We start from the raw sequence: 27,918 nt of genomic DNA on the forward strand, positions 1-27,918 counted from the left end.
TTGATTTGAGGTGTGGTGGAAGGCTTTGCTGTGAACAGACAACATGCAGTAGAAGGAGCAGGTGAAACAAGCCATCCGTAAACTGCACAAACAGAGTGAACAACACTTTCCAGGAGGTAGGCGTGCCCATATCCTAGTCTAGCATAAAGAGAAGACTGCATAAAAGTAAATATAGAGGTTTCATTGCAAGTTGCAAGCCACTCATAAGCCTCAAGAATAGAAACGCTAGATTGGACATTGCTAAAAGAAAAAACATCTAAAAATGCCGTCACAGTTCTGGAAAAAAATTCTTGGACAGACAAAACCAAGATCAACCTCTACCAGAAAATTATAAAATTACAACATTAGAAAAATGTTTTTGATATCCACATATTTATGGACCGAACTGTACCTATGGTATCAATTTGAACCTCCTATGCCGCTTCGTTCTCAAGTTATTGCATTTACAAGATTTTCAGAAAAATTGCTCTTTGACTACGACTTTGTCCTTGAGGTCGGGGTCACTGAGAATCAAACTCATCCGTGATATTTGGCTGATACACAGTATGGCACAGGCTGGCACGAATTTTATTAGCTTCACAAATATGGTCATAACCAAGACTACCTACCTAAATTAAAAAGGTATACTACACTGGATTCCACATTAAATAAACATGTATATATTTATTTGAAAAAAGTTACTCCTATCAACATCCCCTATAATCATCCCTTCTGCTGATATCCTACTCTCTGCCTGCATTTTCCTCTTTTCTTATTATTTTGCAGAGTTTCTGACAAGTCTGCAACCTTTGGCCGGTGAGTGTGCAGCCCCCCAGCTATTTAAAGCAGGATCACAGTGGGTCTTTCCAAGCAGACCAGCAATGTCTAAACCAAATGGCAATCCATTAGATAGTTCTGGAGATTTTTACCATCACAGTGTGCTGCGTGCTGCTAATGAGGCTAAAAAATGCCAAAAGATTCCCAGTTTTATTTTCTATCTATTATATACGACTGTATATGAAAAACAAGTCTAAGCTTTTTGTCATTTGTGATAACAGTGAGCTGGAAGCAGACGTTGTATATAGCCTGCAGTTTATACATGTGGCTTATTAATATTTACTGATAGCATATTAATAAAATTAAGAGTTCTGTAAACACTGCGTTAAATATATTGTCAGAGAACACAAACATGATATTTATGTGAATACCAGTTTAAAGTTTTGGCATGAACTCATATCTGTCATGTACAATCAACAGTTCTGACACACAGACATTAACTGAGGCTAGACTCAGAGTGGATGGAGACATCGAGATGAGCTGACAGCTCAGTAACAGCTTCTCAGTTCCGGAGAGTGAGTGCCGAGTGATATAACTCCATTAAAAATACTCTACAACTTATATATTAAAAAAATCAGACTGCAAAGCAGGAAAAAGATTTCCCATGGAAGAAGCCTTCACCACTGGCCTGCCTCAATGAGATAATAAATCTTTATTTCTGTGTCATTTTCTGGTGGCAAGGTCATACGTACATAAAAGGTTGGCAATAATTTGGCTTATAAAATACATTTGATTTATCTGACTGATGGATCATCTGTCACAGGTTGCACAGTGTGAATAAAGGTCAACCAGGACGTGACGCTTCTCATTTGGAAATAGACAGTGGGGGGTTCGTTCTACTGGACGGCTTGAAAGCAAGACTGGCTCTACAGTAATACAAACTGGGCTATTATCTGCTCTGCCAAAACTTTACCCTGAAGTTTGCACAAACACACACAGAGAGTAGTCTTTTCTCAAGCTGCATTACAATTCTCAATATAAGACGTTCTCACTGACAAAGTTTGGATCAAGTGCACACCCTACAGCACTCTGGTGGAAGACTGCTGCTGTGAGCAGCTGCTCGCAAGCTGGGCACTAAATCTTTGTTGGAGGACACAACAAGGACTAATTTGACTTTCTGGAAAACAAAGTCAGAGAAAATAGTTAACTGATTACTGAGCTGGCTGTCAAAAACTTGAGCACCAAAGGACAGCCTTGTTTTGATTAACTGTGAAATGCTTCCAAAGTTTGGTTTGAGGTCATCTCAAGTTCAATTCAACAAAAGGTCCAATGAAACTTAGGAGTCAGAGCTCACCTCAGACTGCAGTTTGTGGTCAGTGGTCATGTGTGGAGCTTCCAAAAGACCAGACTCTGATATCTGATGCAGAGAAAAACCATCAAAGCGGAGTTCTGACACACACTGAGGAGAAAAATAATACATGACACAGTCAGTGTATATGCAGTTAGAAACATTTGTACAACCTACAACAGAGAAATGCAAACTGTTTGACATCAGTGCATTTTAACAAATGCTACAGCTTCAGTGTTTGTCTGAATAATATCTCAAAAATAACTCGGCATAGCTGTGCCCTTTGGAGTTACGTGTACACAAACACATATAGAGACATCATAACTGTATCAAATGGGAGTAAAATGGTGTTGGCTGCTCTCAGAGAAGGGTTTATTCTTTTGGGAATTTTCCTTTGTTTGGCTTCTCCAAACCTTGAAGCTTTTACTGAGTGTCTCTAGAACTCACTCGTTCAGAGGGCAGCAACTCAGAAAAGGTCACTTTAGTGAAGGAGACGCTGCGAGCCTGCCTTAGAGCACCATACTTGGAGCACATTGGTTGATAATCTAACATACGGTGTCTATACACTTTACTGTTAGGGTCACAGACTGTACACAAAAGATAGTCAAAGCTTCCCAGTCTTAAAAGTGAGGACAATGCAGGAGTGCCCCAAACCTGCACTCTTTCTAAGTCCTCTGGTTTCAATTTAAAAAATTTAAAAATAAAAATTTGAAAGTCTGGGTGTATAAAAGGTTATGGGACTTCCAGTCCATTACACAGTCCTAGAGATTGTTCTGTGATCGCCTCAGCAAAGTTATTCATTTAATTGTTTATTCCATGACAGTTTGGCCAGTGGCTCCTGGAGGGTGCTGTATGATTCTGGATGAAATCAGTTGGTGCCCCAAAAAAAAATGTCCTTGAGATTGCAAATGTCCTTGGTTTCCCACAGGAAATAGAGAACAGTCACCTCTAAACTGAAAGCTGTGCCTTACCACTACCACCGACAAGTTTCGAAAGGCAGAGTTTCGAATGCAAATGATGAATGACCATGGCAATGGTAGCAATGAAAGCAAACACAAGGAGGTTTTCAGTGCAGAACCTAATACATCTTTACAACTGGTTTTCATCTAGCAACTGTCATCATCCTCCAGCAACCACTCGCACTCATAAACCAGTCAGGTCATTCATATTTTTTCCATAGCAATCGGTGGCTGTCAGGGGGTCGCCAATGGGTCCCTTGGCCCATGTGACTGAAGCCTTGGTAACGTCTTTCTTTTATAAAGTGACCAAGATAATGTTCCCTTTACGAAAGATGACCCCCAGTAGAGTTAACAAGGCTGATAAAGTAGCTTCTTCAGGGCAAGCCTGCGTTGTGCTCCTCAGATTCTCAGATCTGCCTCTTACTTGTCACATGCAGTTTGAAAATACCAAGATGGTGACAGCAAAATCGCTCAGCTCAACTTCACTGAACCATGGTCGATGGCCCAGTGTCCGTGTCCAGCTTTTACATACAGTCTATAGTAGAGGCTCTAGATGAGAGATGTCATTTTATAAAGGTTATATAAACCATTTTCAATTTTGTTTTTTCTGTTTTTAATATTTTCACTTAAAGATTAGAAGCAGAGTTTTCCCAACATTAAGGTCCAAACTGAAAAACATACAGTAATGAAAAAAAATAGAAACTAAAAAAAATACAGTTTAGTTCTTAAAAATATTTCCTATCTCAGAAATATCAGACTTGTGCCTGTCACCAACACTGCACCTTCATTTTATAATATTAAAAAAACAAAACAAAAAATCCCACACATACTAAAACACAAAGACACTACTTTGAGCCGTTTCAAGAAAGACAAGATCTATATTTTCAGCCGATCAGTGTTTAAAATCATAAAATAAGACCTGAAAGTCTCACCCAGATTTCTAAAAAAAAAACAAAAAAAAAACAAACAAACAAAAAAAACACCATCAGTACGAGACATGCAAGGAAACCTCACAGTGAAACAGATTGCTGATTCTCCCCAGAGGGCCATGAAAGAACAGCACAAAATTGGCAAATTCGGTCCAGAGAAAAGAAAACTACTGCACCTGCCAGAGTTTTCACTTAAAGACAAAAAAAAAACAAGTGTGCCTGAAGTAATCTCCAGAGTAGGAACAGAAAAAAAAATGCTGTCACATCACCTCAGCCTGGTTACTTTGACGCCAAAACAGTTACTTTGTAGGAAAGCAGGAAATGCATGGAAACAAGCAAATATAAGGACACCTAAACACCACATCCACATGACTGTGAAACCCTCGTTTCAGAATTAGCATCAATGCGATGCTACAATAACCTTCACTCTTTAAAATGCTATTCATGTGATTATTGGCCCAAACTGGAGGAACCTGTTCTATTTCACAAAAGCACTGCAGAGTTGTTCAAATTGATGTTGAAGTTCTTCCCCATCGAATCTCAGTCTGCTTTCTTTCTAATGGCCAGCTAGTCGCTTCTTTATACACTTTATATCACTCAATTTATGACCTCCATAAACACTTTGCTGATGTGTTTATGGTCTCAGCTGCTACTTTCAAGTCTTTCTGAAACAACATGATGTTCAGTTAAATGACAGATGCAGTTAAAAAGTCAAAAGGATCATAAAGTAAGGTGTGCATTATGGTGGGCCTACCTCGTGAGTAGCAAGTGGCTACTGTATGAGCATGACAAGGAGAAGGGAAAACTGTCAAGAATATGACAGCCAAAAGAAATTTGACAAACTGCACCATAAAGCTATAATTTATGTTTATTGATTCATTATTTCCAGCAATCTTCTTTAACACTTGGCTTCAATAAGCTTCATGCCCCAGTAAAAAAAAAAAAAAAAAAAAAACTTGATAGGAGGGGGGTTTAATGGGTCAAAGTGGGCCAAGCTGGGCTGAACTGATACCAGCTAGTTCAGCTCTGCCAGGTCAATGCCAGTAGGACGGTGCCTTTTCCCATGACCCTTTAATGACCTCCAGTAATTTTCCAGATTCATTCAGCATGATGTGAGGCAGAGATGTTTTGCATTTGTGCAGAGCAGGGATAGTGGATGTATTGGACAAAGGATGCTGGAGATGGAGCTGTCCAGCAGAAAGAAAAGACGAAGCCCTCAGTGGAGGTTCATGGATGTTGTGAAGGAGGACATGCAGAGGTTTGATGTGACAGAGGAGGATGTGTTCGTAATAAAAAGCCCAGGACAAGCAAGCTGGAAAGTTCAAAAGGACACGGCTTTTTCTCCGGCCCACAACAGTATTTGTCCAGAAATTGCAAACACAGACACACAAAGTCTCACATACACAGTGGTTAAAACAAAAGATGTTCATTCCCTCAACAGCCTGTACCTACCAAACAGCTTTTTTCCCTTCATTGCTCCTTTGAAACCATCAATTACACCCACATTGCTAGGTTTGGAACAATTACATCCAAGCAAGTGTATACAGACACAAGACTTCACAGTCCTCTCTTTGGTAAGCAAAACAGCATCCACAGACACATTTTCCTAGAGGTCTCCGCTTTCCTGTAACTGACAAACAGCTGAGGTTTACAGCATCCACAGAATCTTTATTAAAATCCTCCGTCTCAATAGTAAGTTGGCCCTTTTGGCCCACCACAGTTATAAAGACCTGCTATGCAGCTGCTGCAGTAAAAATTACAAAGTTTTTTGTTTTTTTTCTTTGGGGAGTTTTTAACCAAAAACTTGTATTACTGGGGAGTTTATGGAATATGTGATGTAAATTAAAGTTAAAATTTTTGCTCATATCCATTTCCGTCTCAAACTTTGACCACCAAGCGAGAATTGTGACCAATTTTTTTGGAGCTGTGTTTTGTTAAATAGCTTCAGCAGTTTCACTTTTCCAAATTCTGACTGTGGTGAGGCAGTGTCCTGCAATTTCAAGAAGTTGATAATAACAGCAATTTGATATTTATTCAGTGATTGGATAGATCTCCGACTCCGTTTCTTCAGTTCTTTTGTTTAAAATATTCAGCTCATTCACACAACTGTCCTGTGCACATCTGAGTACATCACTAGTCTGAAAATGTGCACCATCTCCAGAAGTTACCCCAGCAACCCTTACCTTCTTCTCTCTGATAAGCAGGCTTCCCCTCCATATTGCTTTGGAGTCAATACAGCTGTCCAAGTCAGCCAGCTTGACCAAAGCGGCGCTGATGGAGGACGCCATTTTCTGCCATCTGAATGAAGAAAACAAGAATCGCTTGATGAGCCCGAGTAACTTTTATTCTCTGTTAGACAGCAATATTCAAGCCCATGTGTCAGGTTTTCTTATTGCCTACAACAGTTCTGCAAATGTTAATCGTACATTCACGTTATACCAATAAGCCTGTCACATTTAAGATGTCTAGTTCTTATCAGGTAGGTGGTGTTTTGATGCCTGATGTTGTGGGGTGAAAAAGGTCATTCTGGCATCTCCTGAGATTATCTGTCTTCATGTTGCCAAAGTTAATTTGTTGTTTTTATCATTACGAGTGCTTCTGCAGAAATGTTCATCCATGTGTATCCATCCATTACTTCAAGTCAGCACCTTCTCTTATTTATCCATCTAACTCCCCCTAGTGGTGAGCTAGGAGGATTTCATTAATAATGGGTTTGTGTACATTCCCAGTCATCCAAGTCATGGTTGTCTAAAGAGCTTAAAAATGAAGGGAAAAAAATGGACTTCTTTAAGTCACTGGAAACCCTCTCATGCATACTCATCGACTCCCATCACCCACTGAAACACAAACTTGGGTTGAACAGGACCCTACACCACACCCTACCAACGTTCCCTCTAAGGCACAGATGGAAAGAGAAGGAAGACACACGTAAATAAAGCTCTTAAAACATGTGGTTGTCCCAACTGGGCCTTCATCAAATTACCAAAGATACACAGGAAAGAAGATCAGACATCAACTAGGGAGAAAGGCGATGACTGATGGAACAACATTGTCATCCCTTATGTACCAAGTTTATTAGAGGAAACAGGAGAATGTTCTCCAACCCCAGCATCTCAGTGCACTTCAGTCCCAGCCACACTTAGACAAAACCTGGTTCATCCCAAGGAAAAAACTCAGACACTGAGTGTCTGAGTGCACGCTGTGCTGTGCAATGAGGAGCACTCAGACCTCTACATTAGAAAACCAAAACAGCCACTCCACAAACACATGGCACAACACAGGAGAGTCACCTCGACGGTACATCTGCAGCTAAAAGATGAATGTCACTCTTTGAATGATGCCAATGTTCACATACTGGACCGGGAAGACCAATGGTTTTGGAGGAGTGAAAGAGGCCATCAGCTGTCTGCCACCTACAATCCACTCACACCTCACTTTAGGTGACCTCAACAAGTCACATGATAAGATGGGCCATGTACTCACACTGATTTCACCTTTAACCCCAAGTAATGATAATGACCTACACCTTTTGTCACACCTTGGCTCGTGGAATGACACACATAATCAACAGTGGTCCCAACGACCTCCTTCTAAGGGGAAAGCCCATACTAGGGATTAAGGCTACGTCCACACTAATGTGTTTTTGTTTGAAAACGCATCGTTTTCTCTCCGTTTTGGCCTCCCGTCCACACTGAGACGGCGAATTTCTTCCCCGAAGGAAAACGCTCTCAAAAACAAATACATTTGAAGATGGTGCTTTCGCGTTGCAGTGTGGACAGCGAAAACGGAGACTTTCGAAAACGATGACACATTTTAGTCAGTCATGTGACAAATTAAACTAAGATAGTGGAGGGCATTATACAGCAGTTGTTTTGTTTGCTCTCAATTTTGACAGCCCTATTAAAGATTAATATCAGTTTGTACATGCTTTCTTCAAATTCTTTAATTCTCACTTGCTTTTGCAACTTTGTACTTTTGTGTTACTCGCAGCAACAACTCCACCTCATTGTTAGTCCATTTAAAAAACTCGGTGCTTTTCCTCGACATTTTGCCGACACGTTTCAACGAGCCGGAAAGTAAATAAACGGCAGACAGAAATTAGGCAGGCCGAATCATCTTGCGTTTCACGCATGCGCAGTACTGGAACGTAAGCGTTTTCAGCCGTTTCAATGTGGACCCACAACTCTGTGAAAACGACTGAAAACGCTAGTGTGGACACGGAGCGTTTTCAGACAAAAACGCCGTTTTCAAATCTATCCGGTCTAGTGTGGCTGTAGCCTAAATCCCTGGGACTCTCCACCTTTTGTTTTTAGAACTGAAGAAGCCTCTTGGATGAGAGGTGAAACTTTTCTTTTTTTCAAGCTCTTAAGTTCACAAATAGCACTATTTGAAAAGTTTCCTACAGTAAAAACAAGGCTCCTTTCAAAGTTACAAAATAAAATCTAAGAATTAAAGGACATTCCAAAAAAGCCCATTTTTCATAGGTTGCATTGCTGTTAAAGAGTTTAAGTGAAGGCCTATTTGGCATTCTTCAGTAAGAGGGAATGTGCAGGGCTGGGTATCGTCACTGATTTCTAGAATCGATTCGATTCCGATTCACAAGGTCCCGAAAGGATTCGATTCAATTCGATTTGTATCTGGGAAATTTTGCCTCAGACAGTCAGAAATATTATAATTCAGATCAGTACATTTACATATTTTTGTATCTATAAAAAGGAAGCTGACACTCGCAAGACTTTATCAAAGGTGTGAGCATCACAGAAGATGCCTTTGTGTGTAGGAGCTGAAGATAAAACACAGAAAAACATGAAGGTGATTTTCCTGGCCTGGGATTTTATAAAAATATTCTGCAGTAGATCAAAAACGAAAGAAAACCATTAATCAACATATGAACATTGCCTCTGAAGTTACAGCGGTTTGATTAGAGACACGGCTAAGCGTTTTGCATTTTGCATAATTTTAAAAAGTTTAAATTTGTTCAGAAGTCTATTGAACAGCAGAAATTAGGTTTTCTTTTCAGAAGTAAAAGGAAAAAAAAAACAACAACAGCGGCCGACAGCGCTGTAAACAACGGTAGACTTGTGCGTAACAAGCAAGCGAATAATGCAGAAAACGTGTTGGAAGCAAAACAGCAAAAGTCAGAGGGAATCCATGACGATGTTTATGTGAAGCGTAGTTTGGATCTTCTTTTGCTGCTGGTTCGGTCAATATTGTTTGGAGAAAGATCAAACTAACAGCTTTAGAAAAGGGCGTAAACACAAAGCGCGGACCTGCCGAAACATCAGAATCAGCGAGCTGTTGGCTTTCAGCCCCGACCGGGTGAGAAAGACGACATCTCACTGATTCTGATCCGTCAGCGGCTCCGCGCTTTATGTTTACATTTATGTGCAGAATCCGTGTACCTGCTCTCATTCATTGTTTTAGCTGTTTGGTGGTTGTTGAAATTTTGTGAGGTTTAATCGATAAATCGATTATCAAAACCCACCCCTAATAGAGTGTAATGCATGGGTATTTTTCATCTTCTCACCCAGGTGTGTGCTGTGTGATGACACTGATCTTTGCAGCATGCCAGGAGGACATGTGTTTGACGGCTCCCAGCAGAGGCAGGAGGTCTTTAACAGGAGGGGACTGCTCAGCAGAGCCCAGCACCAGAACATCCAGCAAGGCTTTACCTGATTGAAAAACATAGGAAACAAAAGGACACAGTGTTTCCTTCTTTTATTTGTTAATTTTTTCTTTCCATCCATCCATCTCTTGGTAGGACGTATCAAGGCAAGTCGTGAGCTTTTAAAAAGTAGGCAGAATCGCTTGTTATCAAAACCAAATTACAAGAATTGTAGTGACTCTGGCTCCTCAGGGTAACTAAAGTTAGAGGGTAACTGTTTCTGAACTCCTGCGGAGACTGTGTGCCAAAAAACCTTCTCTTAAAAAAAACAAACAAAAAAGAAAACACTTCACGAGGGAGATTTGCAAAGAAGTCAGAGCATTGGTGAACACAGATTTATGCAGTACAGCAGGCAACCTTTTCCACATGGCAGATTTTCAGAATCTAACTGCTTAAAATTCGACAGCACTCTTTTAAGAAGAAGTTTTAATTCCTTGATTTGGCTAAGACACAATCGCCCCATGAGAAATTATTTTGTGCAGCAAACTTCTTGTTCTTTTTTCCCATCAGTAAAACAAGCCAATCTTCGTTTTTTTTTCTTAATGCAGAATGGAAGAAACTGAAGTGGCGAACTGCGCCCTAAAGGTAATCATCGAAGTCACCTGAGAAGTGCTGTGTGGAAGCATTGTGGATTAAAAATCCTCAAACTAGATTTTTTTTAATTTTTTTTTTTTAGTAAAAGCCTTATAAGATCCAAGTTAACAGCTTCAAAACTGCGAGCAAATTATATAAAAATTATAAGGCGGAAGATATATAAGTATAGAAAGTAACCAATGTTAACTGGATAACAGTACCTGGAGGTGGAAGCTTGTCTGACAGCACATGCAGTCCCTCTGCAGCCTCCTCCATCAGCCTGTTAAAAGTTGAGAACAGATGAGCTGACATGTCACTGTCACGCAGATTCTTGAATGGATAGATGGAGCAAATCCCTGTTACGGACAATAACTGCAGACATTATCATTATTATCATCTCACTCTGTCAGTGTCAGCTCATCAGCCTTTTGGTCCGGTGCCTCCTGGTTCTTCAGAGAACCCAAACAAGCTTCCAAAGAAGTGGGTTTCTCCTCCTCACCGTCACATCTGTGAAGGCTCAACTCTTCCCATTTAGAGGTGCAAAACTGCCAAACAAGAGACAATTACTAAACTAAATCCAGAATTCTTTATTCACAACTTAACAGTTTGAAAGGTAAAATTCTGCATTGTTTCCTTGTCAAATGTGTGTCAATGTGGTTAAGTATGAAGCATAAAGTGCTTTTGCAGTTTTAATAAAGGCATTCTGTACCAATTCCTAACTTGCCATTGCAAAGATGAATAAAACTGTTGTAAAGCTGATATTGTATTTAAGAAGTAAGAAGTAAGAAAGGAAATGACACAATAGCTACGTTGGTGCAGACTTTGACAACTTGTGACAATTTAAAGCATCACACATAAAAAAGCTGTATATACAGGCACCATATCTATGCTCTTGAATCTTCCAAGTGTCTCACCTGTGCACCTCCGTGACAAGCCTGAACAGCAACGTACCACCTCCGAGCTGACGGGCTGCCACTGAGAGAACAAGCTGGGAAAACATGCAGTGAGAAAGATGTAAGGAAGGGAAATAACTTGGTCTGTCTTAACACTGATACAACACTAAAGTATATACAGCTGTAAAACACTAAGTACAACGCACGATTCAATAACTTGTAGAACCACTTTTAATAGAAATAACTTCATCTTTTCTCACATGGTTGTTGAGAAATTTTGTACCACTCTTATTTACAATGTTGCTTCAGTTCACTGATTTTTCATGCACAGCTCTCTTAAGTTTTTGCCACAGGATTTCTGCCAGGCTGAGGTCTGAACTTTGATTGGGCCACTGCAACATCTTGATTCTTTTCTTTTTCAACCATTCTGAGGAAGCAGATTTGATGCTGTGCCTGGGATCATTGTCCTGTTGCATTAGCCAATTTGAGCCAAACTTCAGCTGTCAGATAGATGGATTCACATTTGACTCTAGAATACTTTGCTATACAGAAGCTCTGACAATGCAACAGTGTCTTACAAAAACTGTTTGCTTTGTATATGTTTTATTTTGCAAACTACTACTTCTTATCTTATTTTTGCCTCATGTATTCGTAAATAGGTTTAAACGGTGTTCCTTTATGACTGATTTGATGACCAATTTAGCATCTGGCCAAGAAATGACCACTGAAAATTGAACATTTACAGTGATGCTGATTAGTGATTAATGTGCAGTATCTAGAACCAATAGATAGAGCAACTATCTAAGTTATCTATCTGTTACTGTACCTGGAAACACAGAAACCTTCTCTGACTCCTGAGTGGAGATGTCCACGAGTCTGCCATATATCTGCTTTAGTGGCTCCAAACCTGCGATCAGTGAAAACTGAGCTGTCAGGATTCATTACAAGCAGATTTCTGATTTATTTAAGACTGAAAAGAACAACAAGTAGCAAATTTGTTAAAAGCTGCTAGCATAGTTCACTCTTCAAATTCTTTGACCGGATAACCATCGTGATTACAAACAAAATGTGAAACACAAACGTATACGAACAAAGGTTAACAAAGTCAGGACGATATTAAGAGCTCAGCCAGACGAAGTTTACAGTTACAAAGCTAACACGGGCTAAGTCTGCACACTTTTAAGGTACTGGCAGAGGAAGTATTACATGTTTCCAAGTTAAATGAAAACTTACATTTAAAACCATCCGGCGACTCGTCATCAGTTCGGCAAAAAGATATAACTAAAACATACCGGTCCATCTCCAGTAAATATTAGTAAATATAGGATTGCTGTTTGTTTATTGGGCTCTTTCGGTTAATAGAAAAACACTCGCGTCAAATTTCCCACCAGTTCATCTTCTTCTGCGCAAACTAACATGCACTGTTAGCACTCAAAAGGCTCTTCACCGCCATCTATTGGACTGAGACGGAACTACATCATTTGTATTAGAGCCGTTCTAGGTAAATTAATAATATTTAATGCGGTTCAGCGACAAATAAATGTGCGAATAAATTACACATGAATCAGTTTGCATGGTACTATTTTCATTTTAGAATGGTATCTGTGGTTTTAACTTCCACCTTCTTCTTACCTGGTGTTTACTGGGAAGTCTGCTTTGTGGTATTTCTAATACAGTATATTGCACCATGTTATGAGCCTGTCATTAAATTTGATGAAATGAAGCAAGCACATTCAAGGGAAGAGATTTTATTAAAATATACTTTGTTAGTACAAAATATACCACATTATCACAGGCGTATTGCACTTAATTTCATTACTGTCTGAAAAATATATGTAACTAAGTGTTGAAAATGTTGCTAAATCCATATTTTACTGTTTATTGGTACATTATGGTAAAATGGTAGCAAAACACTAGTTGATTTCTACAGTGTGTTCCTGTACGTAGACAATATAGTGGTGTGTGTCGTCTCCCTGAGTAAGGACTGTCAGTGCCTCCAGGCTGTGTCCCTCCTCTAACACCATCACCTGGTCACCATTTAGGGCCCCCTCTGTGTTTACCACCATCAGCTGGTTGCTGCAGTTACCGACTTCCTGCTCGTCGGCCACCTGCAACTTCAGAGACAGCTCAACATAAACTTTTTGCCATTTTGTAAAATCTCACCTCCTTACATGGTGATGTTTTGTCGCTCACCTGCTGTACAACAGCTACAGTGCCTGGAGCCATGGCGACCATGGAGGTGACAGCATCCTGAGTCTCTGAACTGAGCTCAGTGATCTGCTGGATGTTAACTGAACAGAAAAGGCACTAAATGAATTCAGTGTTATATAGGACATAGGTAAACGCACATTATAAGCACATAAAACAGCTTCAGTTATCCTGAAGCTGTTGATGCTTCTTGAAGGTTTTACCGTTGTCCTGCAGGGTTGCTAATGCTGCCTCTGACAGGTGCTGTTCATCCTCCACAGACACATACTGCGCCTCTACTTCCTCTCCCACCTACGTATTCATACACAAGGAAGAGATTATATTAAGTTAGTTTCTAGTTACTACAAATAAACCCAATGGTAACATTCTACAGCTATGGGATACTAAGGTGCTAACATGGTATGGATGACATGGTGTGGATACAATGTTTACCTTCTTTACTTAGCCAAACAGGACAGCGGTAAATAAGTGATAAAATTTCATTCTATGTTTGGATGCATGCTCAATCATTCATGTATAGAAATCCTGTTCATCTGGATGTGGGAGAAATGTTTTCTCATTCATTTAAGTAATCTCTTCAGTGTCAGATCAAGTTACGTAGTAGATTTCCTGCTGAAGCATAAATTGGGTGAAAGTAGCAGCTCTTAGCCAGAGGCTGTTTGTTTTCCCCAATGTATAATTCACAGCAATCCTCCAGGTACTTCACTACCTGCACTACATTACTCTCTTTGTGCCGGGGGACCCAATCCTTGGGGTAGACCAGTTCTTTGGCGTAGTATGTTTTTGGGTTTGAAAGCCACAGAGACGTGATTTTTAGAGAAAATGATCTGTTCCAATATTCCTGATACCAAAACAATAACCAAAGAGTCTTACTAATGGAGCAGTTAGTCTTCTCTTCTGGATCAAGCAGATGGCACAACACAGAAGAGCTACAGTAGCTTGCCGGGCCCCGTTTCTCTACAGTAAACTCTACATCCGGATAAACAGAATACCCTTTCTAGGCTACCAGTCCACACACTTCAGCGTTCACACCCAGCTAGCTTTATTTTATTATCATTGTATCTTGTGTATTTGTTTACCTCCCAAGGGCCTTCTACCACTTTCAGACTGTGTTTGCTCTTCAGGTGACGGTTCAGCTCCCACTTTGTGCCATAAACAAATTCACATTCGGGACACTTCATACCTCCTAAACATAAGCACACACAAAGAGCTATATTACACTTTGTTTGAAACCCTACATACTCTAAGTCAGACAACAATTACAGCTACGACAGAGGTCAGACAATGTAGTAACCAGAGCTTGCCAAGAGAAAACAAATGTCAACGCTGTATTCAAATGTTTTACAAATGTCTAGCTGCAGTGAAATTATATATTAATTAATAATAATCAAGGTGCCTGGACATAGTGGAGGGAGAGCAGAGTTAGGACCTTGCTGTTTCAGGGCGTCAGGGTTTGGCAATCCGGGTCCGGCATTCTCGTATCTCTGATCCGGGTGCTTCACATTGTAGTGCCGCTTCAGAGCGCCAGCAATGTTGCAGGAGTAGTGACAGTGAGCACAACGAAACGGCTACAGAGACAAACACATGTTAGTGCTGCTGTTTAATTCTAGTTTTCTCTTGTTGGGTAAAATTTTGCAGCATATCTAAAGCAAGTTTTTTTTAAATACAGAATGCTGATGGGTCATTTCATTTGAAATCAACCAACTTTTAGAACATTTTCTGCTCGACCGTTTGAGATTTGCATGAAAGTTTTGTGGTTCAAGGAGTTTGGTGTAAGGATTACGGCTGCTACACTATTTTCAGTCATCTGTATTTCTTTATTCTACTCTTTTTTTATTAGTATATATTTTCTTCTTTGATATTTGATAAATGATGCTAAAATCTCACAGTAATCATTATAGGTGTTGAAACTTTGTATCATAAAAGGCCCGTGTTGATTTGAGATGGAATCACGGACCCTGATGGTTTGTCGCTCTATTTATATTCTGTTAAAAGATAAATAATAATAAAACTGAGGATGGTAAGGTTAGATGTAATCTGACCTTAAATTTAGCGTGCTGCTCCATGTGTCTGAGTAAGGAAGGTTTAGAGACCGAGGTGAAGTCGCACTCTGAACATTGAAACCGCTTCCCTGGACAGACGCAAAGTAAACACTGTGACATTTATCATCACTGGTCATTAAGAGCATTTGTGACATACGCAAAGTTATCATTAATTTTAAATTATAATATTAAAGAAATACATAATGTAATTTTAACAAAGTGCATACCTTCATCTGTGTGGCTCAGTCTGTGGCTTTTCAGCGTGACTTTAGATTTGAACTTTTTCCCACACAGATCACAGAGGTGACGTCTCTCCGTATTATGTCGGTTCATGTGAGTCTTCAGGTTGCTTTTACTGCGACCTGCATAGTCACACACGTTGCAGACGTATGGCTTCAAACCTACCCACACAGACAACAACATACAAACACACACTTAACAAGCTGCCAGCAGAAAAGATTATTAAGCAATTAAATTAAATTATTAAGCAAAAAATAAATAGACATTTTGAACATGGAAATCTTCGTTTCCAAATGCAATCAAATTATATTTAAGCCATAAACAGCAAATCTCAGCAGGAAAATGTTTTTACTCCTGAACTTTTAAGAGATACGCGACTAAAGTGGATATTTTATGGATACTTGGTGCCAATTGTATTTACGAGTGACTGTTGAAAAGGTGCAGCCATCGGTGATCTGGATTAGAGTCAGCCAAGTATTAGAATAGAAAGAAAAAGAAAATAAAGCCAGATAAACTTTTTTGAAAATTGTTGTTTTATAAACTGACGAGGTGAAAAAACTTATCAAATCAAGCGAGTACAGCAATTTGCTTCCTCAAGACAAAATGTTGTACTCTACAGCAGATATGAACAGGCTGTATATATTAAGCAGCTTCAGCCGAGCAGGGACATATTCTTCAGTCTTAAAGTAATTTTAGCAATCTCATTCACCTTTAAAAAAAACATCTGCAGAACAAAAAGTCCTGCTGCAGAGACCAGTGCAAAAGAAAAATAGCCATTAAAGTGTTTCTTTTGCCAGCATCACACATGGACAATTTTGCTTGTTTTTGTTTTCATCATTTTAAGAGTAACTTGACTAATGGGCCAATTTCCCTCAACAACATCTGCATGTGTATTTGCAGTCTGCTTCATTCTTCTGGACGACGGCCAGGAGGAAGAGGGACAGATGGTAACTCAGCTTTCAAAAATAATGATACAGTAAAACTCTGTGCAGAGGTGCTCGCCCACATGTGCTGAGGACTTGTGCTGTGTGCGTGTCGCCAGCTTTAAAGAGCAGAGTGTTATCAGACCTTGATGGGCCCAGATGTGCTGCTGAAAGTCACTGCTGTTCTTTAGGAAGTAGGAGTCACAGTAAGGGCACTTCTCCGCACGCTGCACCATCAGTCCTTTACCTTGTATAGGAAGAGTGTCTGTCCAAAACATCCATGCAAACAAAGAAACATGCAGTAAATGTACAAGAATGGCAAATTTCTAATGGGCATCAAAATATTGTGAAAGTTAGCAACAGAAACTAGCTTTGCTATTTATTTATTTTAGCCTTGTGCGACAGCTTTGGCTGAAAGCAACTGCAACACTTTGATCATTTAAAGGTCCGGGGTGTAAAATCTAACCAGTAGATGTCAGCAGATTGCAGTCAATTGTTGCTGTTAAGCAGCATCAGGGAAAGTTTCTTGGAAGTGGATCTAACATTGTTGGACTCGGACACTTAGTGAAAAAGTTCTTGTTCAGTATAATCAAACTATTTATCAGAGGGAAAGTGTGATTTTTAAGAGACTCGAGCCTAACATTAGCTGGCATAACTTAGTTTATGACGCATAGCTTAGCTGTTGTTGTTGTTGTTTAGTTGGCTCGTTTTGAAAGCTCTCTGGAGACGGGGCGGCCACATGTTTAATCTGCTGATAACAATTAATATCTGGAATAAATAAGCGTGTTTAGGGATATTTTGTGTGTTAGAGCTCTGAATTGAGTTTGTAAAATGTGGCTTAACGTGCGGAAGGGGAGGATGAGGTTTTTATCCAGATCCCAGTTGAGTTGTTTTACTTTTTGGTGAAGGGGACGGGTTCTCGGATGATTAAACAGAAGCATCATCCTACATATCCTGAGTCTGATGGTGGAGGCACTACTTAAAATTTGCCACCATGGGACAGAAATGCCTACGAGCTCTTCTCCTCCATCTTTGCCGTACTACGTATGTGGACAGTCTGTGGACAGTCTGTGGACAGTCTGTGGACAGTCTCTAGCCAGACACATAAAACTCAAGTAGGTGGAACATCGCCAGTCCATCTCAGCCACTTCAAGATGGTGGGCCAACATGGCAGCTTCCACAAATCAGTTCCGCGTGTATTTTTAATAGATTAAAACTAAGTTTATGAAATCACATCAGTTTGCTGGAAGACCATTCTACACTGTGTATTTATGAAAGCAACATTATTTTTATATAAAATTACCTGACTGACTGTGCTCACAATACGTGCCCAATAAAAAGTTATAATAATAATATAATATATATAATTATATAATAATATAATTTGGATTTAGTGAGGCAGGAGCAAAAGGTAATACTGGCAGTTTTAAAAAGACAGATCTGAATCTGCTTTAAAATAAAAACAAACAAGAATGAGTTATATAGTTTTTTGTAGTGACACAGCAATGCTTGTGTGTTCTTTACCAGGGTGTGATGTTTTAATGTGGTGCTTTAGTCTGTGCTCTGGATAATTACGATGGCAGACAGGACACGTCTCACTCCTCCCCTGTAATTGAAGAGAAGACACAAGGAAAGGCTGAAGGAGCAATCATTTTTAGTTGTTTAAGCCTCAGTGTATAAATTCAACAGCACCACATATTAAGAACCTATCACTAGGAACTGGTCTGCTCAGGCTAGTTACCTGCTCTTTGTGTGTTCTCATATGTGCTTGAAGTTTGTATTTGTCAGGCGTGCTGTATTTGCAGTCAGGATTCGAACAAGTCAGCAGCAAGCCACTGTGCTTCTGGATCTGGTGTCGCTTTAAAGAGCTTTTGGTGATGGAAGAGTAGCTGCACTTTGAGCAGTAATGCAGGTGCTCCTTGGTGTGTGTGCGCACATGGCTGTTATAGTGGACTCTGTACCAGAACAGTTTACCTGTGCGGCACAAAACTGTGATTAGGAGCTGCACACAGTATTTAACAGTAAATTACAGTTAAGTGAATATTAAAAAAAGCAGGACAAAGCAAATCCAATCTACTCAAAGAGTTTTGTTTTTTTATTTGTCTTACCGCAGTATTGACATTCTAGTTCTCCATAAATTTTCCTAAGCCGCTGGAAAGTCTCCATATTGAGCTGAGTCTTCTGAAGGGATGAAAACACCTGCTCGAATGCGCTGTGATGGAAACCCTCTGAAACCTACCAGCAGAAATGGACAAATGCAACCTCAGTATAAGACTGGATAAAAATGCTTGTCTTCTTACCATGAGTGATTTATCGGAGATGATTTATCGTGAGAACTAAACACACTATAAAATAGTTATTGCTCAGCACTCATGCAGAGGACGCTACTTCAAACGGAATCTCTGCATTGGCAAATTAAGCAGGACTATCTACATATTTAAAGTCATACAAATAGGAAGAAGGATACGACCAGATTAAGGAATCTAATCCCAGTAAAACTACACTTGTTTTCACCATTTAAAAAAAAAAAAAAAAATACAAAATGTGTTTTTTTCTCTTGGTAATATTGGTTTGTGATCTTAAAGAATAATACAGCTAATGTGGAGGTGCTTCCTCGTTTGTGTAAATATAAAACATAAACGAGGTAACATCTAAAGAAGAAATATTTTCATTAGGAATTAAATCATATTATAATTTTGCATTTACCTCCTCTGATTGTGCAGCCTGGCTGTTGTCTGGACCTGCAGACAAATGTGTGCATGCGCTGGCATCAGACGGGGTTATAGTTCCTGATGATGATGATGAAGATGATGTGCGTGTGTTCTCAGCAGGTGCGTGTCCATTTTTTTGAGTCCCAGCCTCTAAGTGTGGACTTTGAATGTTCTCTTGTGATAACAAGGTGTGCGAGTCCTCTTTGAGTCTTTCAGCTGCAGAGCTGCATGAGTCTGGCGTGTTAATGTGTGACATCTTCTCTGCTGCTGCTTCTTCTTGTCCGTCTTTAAAGGTTGGCTGTGCTTCTCTCTCTTCTATTCCTACTTCCTTTGCCATCTCTCCATCTATCAGCGGCACTGCCTCTAAACTTTCAGCGGGATTTTTATTAGCCTGTTCTTCTTCATTCTCTTGCTCTCCCTCTTCTCTCAGCTGTTCTCTTTCCACATCTTCCCATTCCTTCCCCCCTGTGCAATGTTGTCCGTCCTCTTCTCGTATTCTGTCTTCTTCTCTCTCCTGTGGTATCCGGCACTCCTGTGTGTCCATGCTCGCCTCACTCCCCAGCATGTCTCCTCCAGGCTGAGCCAAATAGTAGCTGCTGTTGATGGAGTCAGTGAAGGTCTGCTCTTGATCTAGTCCTGGGTGACACTCTGTCAAGTGACTCTTCAGCCTCTGTGAGCTGACAAACTTCTCGTTACACACGGAGCACACGTACAGGAAGAGGTGCTTCCTGACATGAGCAGAGAGGGCAACCATCTTGGTCACGGCATGGTCACAGAGCAGGCAAGCGTAGGGACGCTTAGGCCCATGGACTAACATGTGGCGCTCTCGCTCTAGGTGGTTTTTGAAGCGTCGGTTACATATGTGACAGTGGTAAAGGAGCTGTCTGAGGCCCTGGCGAGTTTTTAACCTGGATTATATAGACAAACGGAACAGATTACAAAGGCAGGGTCACAGGAAACAGTCAGAGATATCAGCAAAGATCAGTTTCCAAATCTGACAGTGACAAAATTAAGTAATTTTCCCCCTTTTCACCCAAATTTAAAAAAAAAAAAAATGCATGTGTTGTGACTCGCAAAGATCATTTGCAATTAATTACAAGCCAAATTAGTAAAAAAAAAAAAAAACAAAAAAACAAAAAAAACACAACACTACAGGGAGTGCAGAATTATTAGGCAAATGAGTATTTTGTCCACATCATCCTCTTCATGCATGTTGTCTTACTCCAAGCTGTATAGGCTCGAAAGCCTACTACCAATTAAGCATATTAGGTGATGTGCATCTCTGTAATGAGAAGGGGTGTGGTCTAATGACATCAACACCCTATATCAGGTGTGCATAATTATTAGGCAACGTCCTTTCCTTTGGCAAAACGGGTCAAAAGAAGGACTTGACAGGCTCAGAAAAGTCAAAAATAGTGAGATATCTTGCAGAGGGATGCAGCAGTCTCAAAATTGCAAAGCTTCTGAAGCGTGATCATCGAACAATCAAGCGTTTCATTCAAAATAGTCAACAGGGTCGCAAGAAGCGTGTGGAAAAACCAAGGCGCAAAATAACTGCCCATGAACTGAGAAAAGTCAAGCGTGCAGCTGCCAAGATGCCACTTGCCACCAGTTTGGCCATATTTCAGAGCTGCAACATCACTGGAGTGCCCAAAAGCACAAGGTGTGCAATACTCAGAGACATGGCCAAGGTAAGAAAGGCTGAAAGACGACCACCACTGAACAAGACACACAAGCTGAAACGTCAAGACTGGGCCAAGAAATATCTCAAGACTGGTTTTTCTAAGGTTTTATGGACTGATGAAATGAGAGTGAGTCTTGATGGGCCAGATGGATGGGCCCGTGGCTGGATTGGTAAAGGGCAGAGAGCTCCAGTCCGACTCAGAGGCCAGCAAGGTGGAGGTGGAGTACTGGTTTGGGCTGGTATGATCAAAGATGAGCTTGTGGGGCCTTTTCGGGTTGAGGATGGAGTCAAGCTGAACTCCCAGTCCTACTGCCAGTTCTGGAAGACACCTTCTTCAAGCAGTGGTACAGGAAGAAGTCTGCATCCTTCAAGAAAAACATGATTTTCATGCAGGACAATGCTCCATCACACGCGTCCAAGTACTCCACAGCGTGGCTGGCAAGAAAGGGTATAAAAGAAGAAAAACTAATGACATGGCCTCCTTGTTCACCTGATCTGAACCCCATTGAGAACCTGTGGTCCATCATCAAATGTGAGATTTACAAGGAGGGAAAACAGTACACCTCTCTGAACAGTGTCTGGGAGGCTGTGGTTGCTGCTGCACGCAATGTTGATGGTGAACAGATCAAAACACTGACAGAATCCATGGATGGCAGGCTTTTGAGTGTCCTTGCAAAGAAAGGTGGCTATATTGGTCGCTGATTTGTTTTTGTTTTGTTTTTGAATGTCAGAAATGTATATTTGTGAATGTGGAGATGTTATATTGGTTTCACTGGTAAAAATAAATAATTGATATATATATATATCAATATATATATATTTGTTTATATATATTTGTTTATATATTTGTTTTTTGTTAAGTTGCTTAATAATTATGCACAGTAATAGTCACCTGCACACACAGATACCCCCCTAAAATAGCTAAAACTAAAAACAAACTAAAAACTACTTCCAAAAGCATTCAGCTTTGATATGAGTTTTTTGGGTTCATTGAGAACATGGTTGTTGTTCAATAATAAAATTATTCTTCAAAAATACAACTTGCCTAATAATTCTGCACTCCCTGTATATTGCCCACAGTATTCCTTCACCCATCCAAATCATTGAATTCAGCTGTGCCAATCACTTCCATGGCAACAGGCGTATAAAATCAAGCTTTTACAAAGAAAGATCTATGAAGATCACGTTTGATGTGAAAGCACTTGAATGGAGTCCTGACATCAACCTGATAGAACACCTTTGGGATGAATTAGAGTGGAGACTGCGAGCCAGGCCTTCTGGTCAAAAATTCCCATAAACACTCCTAAACCTTGTGGAAAACATTCAGAGAAGAGTTGAAGCTGTTATACCAGCAAAGGGTGGGCCGACATCATGTTAAACTCTGTGGATTAAGAACGGGATGTCCCTCTAGCAAATACGTTTGCAATATAGTGTATCTACAATGAGCTACATTAACGTATTGTTGCATCAGGAACTCTTCCCTCTGTCTTTGGCTATAAACCCCATTCAACACTTCACGCACCACCTCCCTGGAGGAGCACCTCACAGTTTGAAAACCTCTTCAGCAGGACAAACCTCAGTTGTTGGTAGCTCTGGTAAACAGTGGGATCTTTTAGATTATGTCGTTTCTCCATGTGTTTCAGCAGGTTCTTGACATCAGAGTACTTTTTCTCACAGAAGCCGCAGTGCTGCTTCACCTTCATATGGACACGCTCTATATGGACCTGCATCCACAGAGACACAAATTACAAACCATGCAGCTTCACACTGAAAATATATTCAGTATATCTAACACGGTCAAAAGAGAACTTTAATATCTTGAAGCCTGTGTGTTAATGCTAATAATACTCAGCATGTAACAATATGACTACTGAGAGCAGTATGCCAGCACCTTGAGGTGTCCTGGGCTGAGGCAGGTGAAAGGACAGTGCTGACAGCTGAACTTCTCTCCAGTGTGCTTCCTCAGGTGAACATTCAGGTTTGCTTTAAAGGACAAATCTAGTAAGTAGTGCAACTCTTCCTTTTCCAGTTAATGCTACAACTTCAACTTTGTATTCATTTACGCAGCCATCCTGAAATCTATAGACTAATTTACCTTTGATGGCCGATGCGTAGTCACAGTGCAGACACTGAAACGGTTTTTCTTGGGTGTGTGTCCTCAGGTGAGCAACCAGTGAGTGTCTGAACTTAAAGATTTTGTTACAGAACTCACAGGCAAAAATTTTCAGGTGGCTCTGAGGTAAACTGTAAGACAGCAGGTGACAATATTACATTTCTCATAGCTGATCAGTTTCACTCCTGTTGATATCATGGTGAAACAGGGTGGACCTAACCTCTGTCATATTACATAAGAAGAAGCTTTTAGCTACACTGTAGCCCCAAATCTAAAAACTGTGTAAAATAAAATCCACATACAGTCGTGTCTATGCTGCCGTGTGAAAAATTAAGTGCACCCCATGAGCCAGCATTTTGTAGTTACCATTAGCTGCAATAACTTGAAGTAATTTTTGAAGTAGGTTTTCTGTAGGACTTTAACAGTCTCTCACATCACTGTAAAGGAATTCTGCCCTCCTTTTCTTTACAGCGTTACTTTAGTTTATTGAGGTTTTGCGGGCATTCATTTATGCACAGTGCTTTTAAGATCCGGTCAAAGCATTTTAGTCGGGCTGATGATGTCTGGACTTTGACTGGGCCATTACAACACCTTGATTCTTGTTTTTCAGCCATTCTGTTATAGATTTGCTGTTGTGCTTGGGATCATTAATCTGTTGCACATTTTAGCTTTTGGGCAGATGGCCTCTACAATACTCTGGTATACAGAGGAGTCCACTCAATGACTGCAAAGTCATGCAGCTGTAAAGAAGCTCTAATCATCATAGTGCCACCACCATGCTATGAGCTGTGTGTGTGTTGATAATATGTTGCATCTGGTTTTGTCTGTCCTAAGGACTTTATTACAAAAGATGTAACCTAATCCATGCTTCCATTTTTTTTAAGTTCTTTCATGAACTTTAATATTATACATGCTAACTGAGGCCTGCAAGGTATTATATGTAGTGGTCTAATACTAGGATAATTTAGTGGGACGCCCACTCCTGCTTAGATTAATAACTGTCTTGTATACTTGTAAATAATCTTTCTCTCTGTAGAATGATGGACAAATTGTTTGGAATTGGCCTTAAAACTATTCTCAGCTGCTCTGGAACAGTCAAGTGAATTTGATTAGCAGCACCTGGATGCTACTTACTTTCTTAATTTCTGTAAAGGCAGTAAGGGTGCGCTTATTTTTTCACATGATGCACATATGAAGAAACAACATTTGAGTGAAAATACAACTACAAATATTAAAATATTCAAAAAGTACTTGGAAGCATCTTGTTTGATAGAACATTCCTGGAAGCCCCTGCTGTTTGTCGTTGTTGTTGTGGTAGGATTAGAACTAGGAATAGAAAACAAAACAAAACATTGACAGGTCACACAGCGACAACCAGAAACTTAAAAATCTTGTAAAAGATTGTTAATGTTCACAAACCAACTATTTCACCTAAAATCAATTACACTGACTTCTAATTACTTACAAGAAATCTTCTGGTTTAATAATTTATTAATTACCTTGGCTCCTGGTCTGTTTGAGGGTTATCTGTGATGGCTTCACTTGCAACATCATGTGACTCATTCTGGACGACTGCAGAGTGCTGAATGTCCAGAAAGATCAATATAATAATGTCACAAAATACTTTTGGACAACAAACACGGTATCTTTTTTAGGACAGAATCACGAGTTCAAATTCAGCTGAACTACTAAAACTTTCTTCACTGCAACAAAAACACTGTTAACAAGTTATAGAGATGTCAGCAGAAAGTAAGTATAATGTAAACACTGTGCACAATCCTGTGTTTCTAAAGGACAGAATTGAATTTTACTTCTGTGTAATTTCGAGTTTTATGAGCAACATAAAATCAAAACACCACGTGGCTAACATGGTTACAAAAGGAAGAGGTCTCAAACCATGTGTAAATTAAACTGTGTAACTTTGTTAGAAGACTTTGTTGTACATAAAAAAAACATATTTTAACCCTTTAAAGCCAAATGTAATGTATTTAATACATAAGTTTTTAGGACTCCTAGAAACATAATCAGTGTAATAGTTTTACCCCCAGATAAACAAAATAAATTGCACGTTACATTTTTTAGGAATAAATTACAAAAATAGCTGGATGTGGCAAACATGATACAAATTAAAATTAATATATGCAAATTACTATATTTTATTTTTTTATTTGTCAGAAGGTTCGATAAACACTCCATTTAAGAAACTGATTTGGGCAATTCCATGGTTCAGGCTTTAAGGGGTTAAAATCTGTGTGAACTGACTCTTTGCTGTTCCACAGCATTTCAGCACTTACCTGAGGTTGAGATTGAGGTTTGATAGAACCAGATTCTGCTTCTGCTGAACCTTCCTCTACAGGAACCATTTTAAAAACACCTTTTGAATTAAAAGTGAAGTATTATAGTTATTCATAAAACTGCATTTTTAGCCAGAAAGTAAAAGCAGGCTTAAATACCGCTTTAATGCCAACCTGGAAGTGTTTCATATTCTGTCAGAACAACACTGATAACAGATTTTTTGTTTCCTGTTGCTTGGCCTCCTTCCTTGGAGATGCAACTGTGGTTGGTTTTTAAGGATCTAGAGTTTCCCCCTTCTATAAACAGAGAACAAAAGATAGATCAGATCATTATTCTTCCAATAATGATTAATTTTAAGAAACCATATTCATGATCTTACTGCTTTCTCGATCAAGTCCTGATTGTGTCTGGTTGTGTTTATTCTGGTTTGGATCAACTCCTCCGGGATCCACATTTTCCGTTCCCTCACCTTCTGCTGTACCAGAGATGCTCCCTGAAAATTATTGTGTGTATTAAATTGATAAACTTCAAATGTTAGGTACAGTAACTAGATCTACTTTAACATCTTCAGTGTGTGTGTGAAAAGATTTAACAGTCTTCAAGCAACATTTCTAGCATGCTCTCCAACTAACTGTTCTTTGAAATCATCTGCGGCAGGCATTGACTTTCCTGCTGATAAATTATTTCACATTTGTGCCCTTTGATTCCTCACCATTTTCCTCCTCATCTGCATCTTCATCCTCTTCTCTTAGGCAGATGTGTTTAAGGATTTGACGCCTGTTGCTGAATGAGCGATGGCAGTGTCTACATTCCAGGCCTGATATCCCATCATTTTTTTGTGCTAAAAAAACATTATTACAAAAACATATGTACCACAGATTAGTAACAGCAAAGCTACATTACTAATCAGGAATACAAAACAAGAACCAGCTATCCAACTAATATAATCAGTTAGCAGTCTGCAGACCAGTACTACCAGGTAACAAAAGATTGATTTACACTGTATAAGGCAACAATACCACCTTCTGCTGAACTAAATTGTTGAATTTCCTCCTTTTTTCTCTTTTCTTCTCTGGAGTTATTCTCTGGAGAATGGCTGGAAATGGCCGTGCCCTCTGTCAAATCTGTGCGTATCTTCTTCGTAGAGCCCTTTGGTCTTCCTCGTTTTCGCTTCACCGGGGTCTCTGTGGGCCAATAATCCAACAGAACAGTTAAAAAAAGGCAGCACTGTTTTTTGTTTTTTTTTTCATTTCTTGTAACACATCCACCTAAGAGAACAGCATCAACAAAGACATTATTCTGCAATCATTGTCTGTGTAGCCAAAACATTTACAGACCTGAGTAAGGTCTTTTTTTGTGATAGTAATAGTGGTGATGTGGTGGTGCTCTGACCTGCCAGCTTCTCCACAGGATCTGCCACAAGAGGCTGCAGCGCAATAATGATGTCATCTAGAGGCTCCTGCTGAGGGTGCAGCTGGGAGCAATGTGCAAGTAGCTGGGAGCGACTTGGAGAAAAGACGTTGCACAGGCGACACATAAACACAGAACCAGCTGGGGACACAGAGAGAAAAGGTGGCATATCCAGAGCCTTTTGTTAAATAAGTTGATCTCGTCGTGGTTTTTTTTTTCTTGTACCGTAGAGGTTTATGCGTTAATCAACTAATATTTGTAGCACAGAGAAGATACATTTTGCGGCAATATGAGAAACTGTGGGGTGGATATTGGCTAATTTTACCGTGTTATATACTGCATGTATGTAATCTGCTGGAAAATGTAAAAAGATTAATAACAAACAAGTAATCGGTTTTCTCTCAACTCCCAATCCACCTCAAATGAAACATATTATTACAGGAACAATAGCTTAAAAGCCACTCCCAAACTAACCAGATCGTCTAACCAGACATTGTTAACTTCTATGATAATTATTGCTATAGTAAAGTACACGTGTATAATTTGTCATTTAATGCTGATTTAAGTGTGGGAACTACATTGACCGTGGAGTCAGGTGACACTGTGTGTTAACGTAACAGGTTACGGTTTGTAGCTTATTTGTACTTTTCTTTCTGTATAGTGTCCATAGTTTGAGCATAATATTAAAAAACGCCAAATGAAACGGTGCCCTTTTTTTAACCATGCACGTCTGTTTATTTTGATTTGGCCCGAGTTAACATGAAGACCCGAAAAACATATTCGAGTTGAAGCTAGCCAAATTTCTTACCTGCTTTTTGTCCATCCATTTCCCTCTGCGACCAACGAGCGAAGTAATACTAATTTATATACAGGCCAGAACCTATATGCGAATAAATTTATTCACTAAATCGTGATTTAGAGTCTATTTTTTACTGAATAAAGACACACATTTCTGTCGAATCTGCGGCACAAATCCTTCAGGCCAGCGGAAGTTTGCTGGAGCTGCAGCACTGTAACAGACATCGCCCTCTGTGGCAGGAGGACCGCACTGCAGCGCAAAGCAGCGCGTTTAGGCGTTCGGTGCATACACACCGAACGCGATAGAAGCGACCAAAAAGCGCCCCTGGCTGTTCGCTTGCACATTCGGGCCTCGAAAAGACTAGAGATTA

General features: G+C 39.8%; 2 protein-coding genes across 6 annotated transcripts in view; both read right to left on the reverse strand.

Annotated features, from left to right (window-relative positions):
* Positions 1 to 12,423, reverse strand: part of mtbp (MDM2 binding protein) — a 39,285-nt gene extending 26,862 nt beyond the window's left edge. For 2 of the 3 annotated variants that reach the window (XM_085365245.1, XM_085365244.1), the window contains exons 1-8: positions 12,357 to 12,423; positions 11,950 to 12,030; positions 11,145 to 11,218; positions 10,633 to 10,775; positions 10,452 to 10,510; positions 9,520 to 9,664; positions 6,176 to 6,290; positions 2,111 to 2,215 (exon numbers count right to left, since the gene is read on the reverse strand). In XM_085365245.1, coding sequence (XP_085221371.1) covers positions 2,111 to 2,215; positions 6,176 to 6,290; positions 9,520 to 9,664; positions 10,452 to 10,510; positions 10,633 to 10,775; positions 11,145 to 11,218; positions 11,950 to 12,030; positions 12,357 to 12,423 — 789 coding nt within the window. Of the gene's footprint in view, positions 1 to 2,110; positions 2,216 to 6,175; positions 6,291 to 9,519; positions 9,665 to 10,451; positions 10,511 to 10,632; positions 10,776 to 11,144; positions 11,219 to 11,949; positions 12,031 to 12,283; positions 12,293 to 12,356 lie in introns of all 3 variants that reach the window. The other variant, XM_085365246.1, reaches the window with a different exon arrangement.
* Positions 12,424 to 13,036: 613 nt separating this feature from the next.
* zfat (zinc finger and AT hook domain containing) lies at positions 13,037 to 27,601 on the reverse strand. 3 transcript variants are annotated; one of them, XM_085365248.1, is made up of 24 exons: positions 27,558 to 27,601; positions 26,732 to 26,890; positions 26,374 to 26,523; positions 26,052 to 26,180; positions 25,719 to 25,832; positions 25,513 to 25,635; positions 25,339 to 25,418; positions 24,544 to 24,626; positions 24,296 to 24,370; positions 23,027 to 23,175; positions 22,823 to 22,914; positions 22,507 to 22,655; positions 19,243 to 20,155; positions 18,645 to 18,771; positions 18,278 to 18,510; positions 18,061 to 18,142; positions 16,682 to 16,801; positions 15,601 to 15,774; positions 15,374 to 15,462; positions 14,761 to 14,899; positions 14,411 to 14,517; positions 13,535 to 13,622; positions 13,317 to 13,414; positions 13,037 to 13,237 (listed from the first exon to the last, which is right to left on the reverse strand). In XM_085365248.1, the coding sequence occupies exons 1-24, from the start codon at positions 27,574 to 27,576 to the stop codon at positions 13,037 to 13,039; spliced, it is 3,693 nt and encodes a 1,230-aa protein (XP_085221374.1). In that variant the 5' UTR covers positions 27,577 to 27,601. The 3 variants fall into 3 exon arrangements, with proteins under 3 accessions (XP_085221374.1, XP_085221373.1, XP_085221375.1); XM_085365247.1 differs by having other exon boundaries at positions 26,362 to 26,523; XM_085365249.1 differs by having other exon boundaries at positions 18,645 to 18,762; positions 24,544 to 24,580; positions 25,335 to 25,418; ... (2 more) ...; positions 26,029 to 26,180; positions 26,359 to 26,523.
* Positions 27,602 to 27,918: the final 317 nt, after the last annotated feature.

Source organism: Diplotaxodon limnothrissa, linkage group LG11 (assembly GCF_057381915.1).
Source record: "Diplotaxodon limnothrissa isolate DT_005_m linkage group LG11, D_limnothrissa_male_GT1.1, whole genome shotgun sequence".
Classification (NCBI taxonomy): domain Eukaryota; kingdom Metazoa; phylum Chordata; class Actinopteri; order Cichliformes; family Cichlidae; genus Diplotaxodon; species Diplotaxodon limnothrissa.

Excerpts from the sequence above, each read along its gene's own strand:
- zfat (XM_085365247.1), bottom strand. Across the intron at positions 24,627-25,338 it reads AACCTCAATCTCAACCTCAG|CACTCTGCAGTCGTCCAGAA; the intron begins GTAAGTGCTGAA and ends CTGGACATTCAG. Across the intron at positions 22,656-22,822 it reads TCAGCCCAGGACACCTCAAG|GTCCATATAGAGCGTGTCCA; the intron begins GTGCTGGCATAC and ends CTGTGGATGCAG.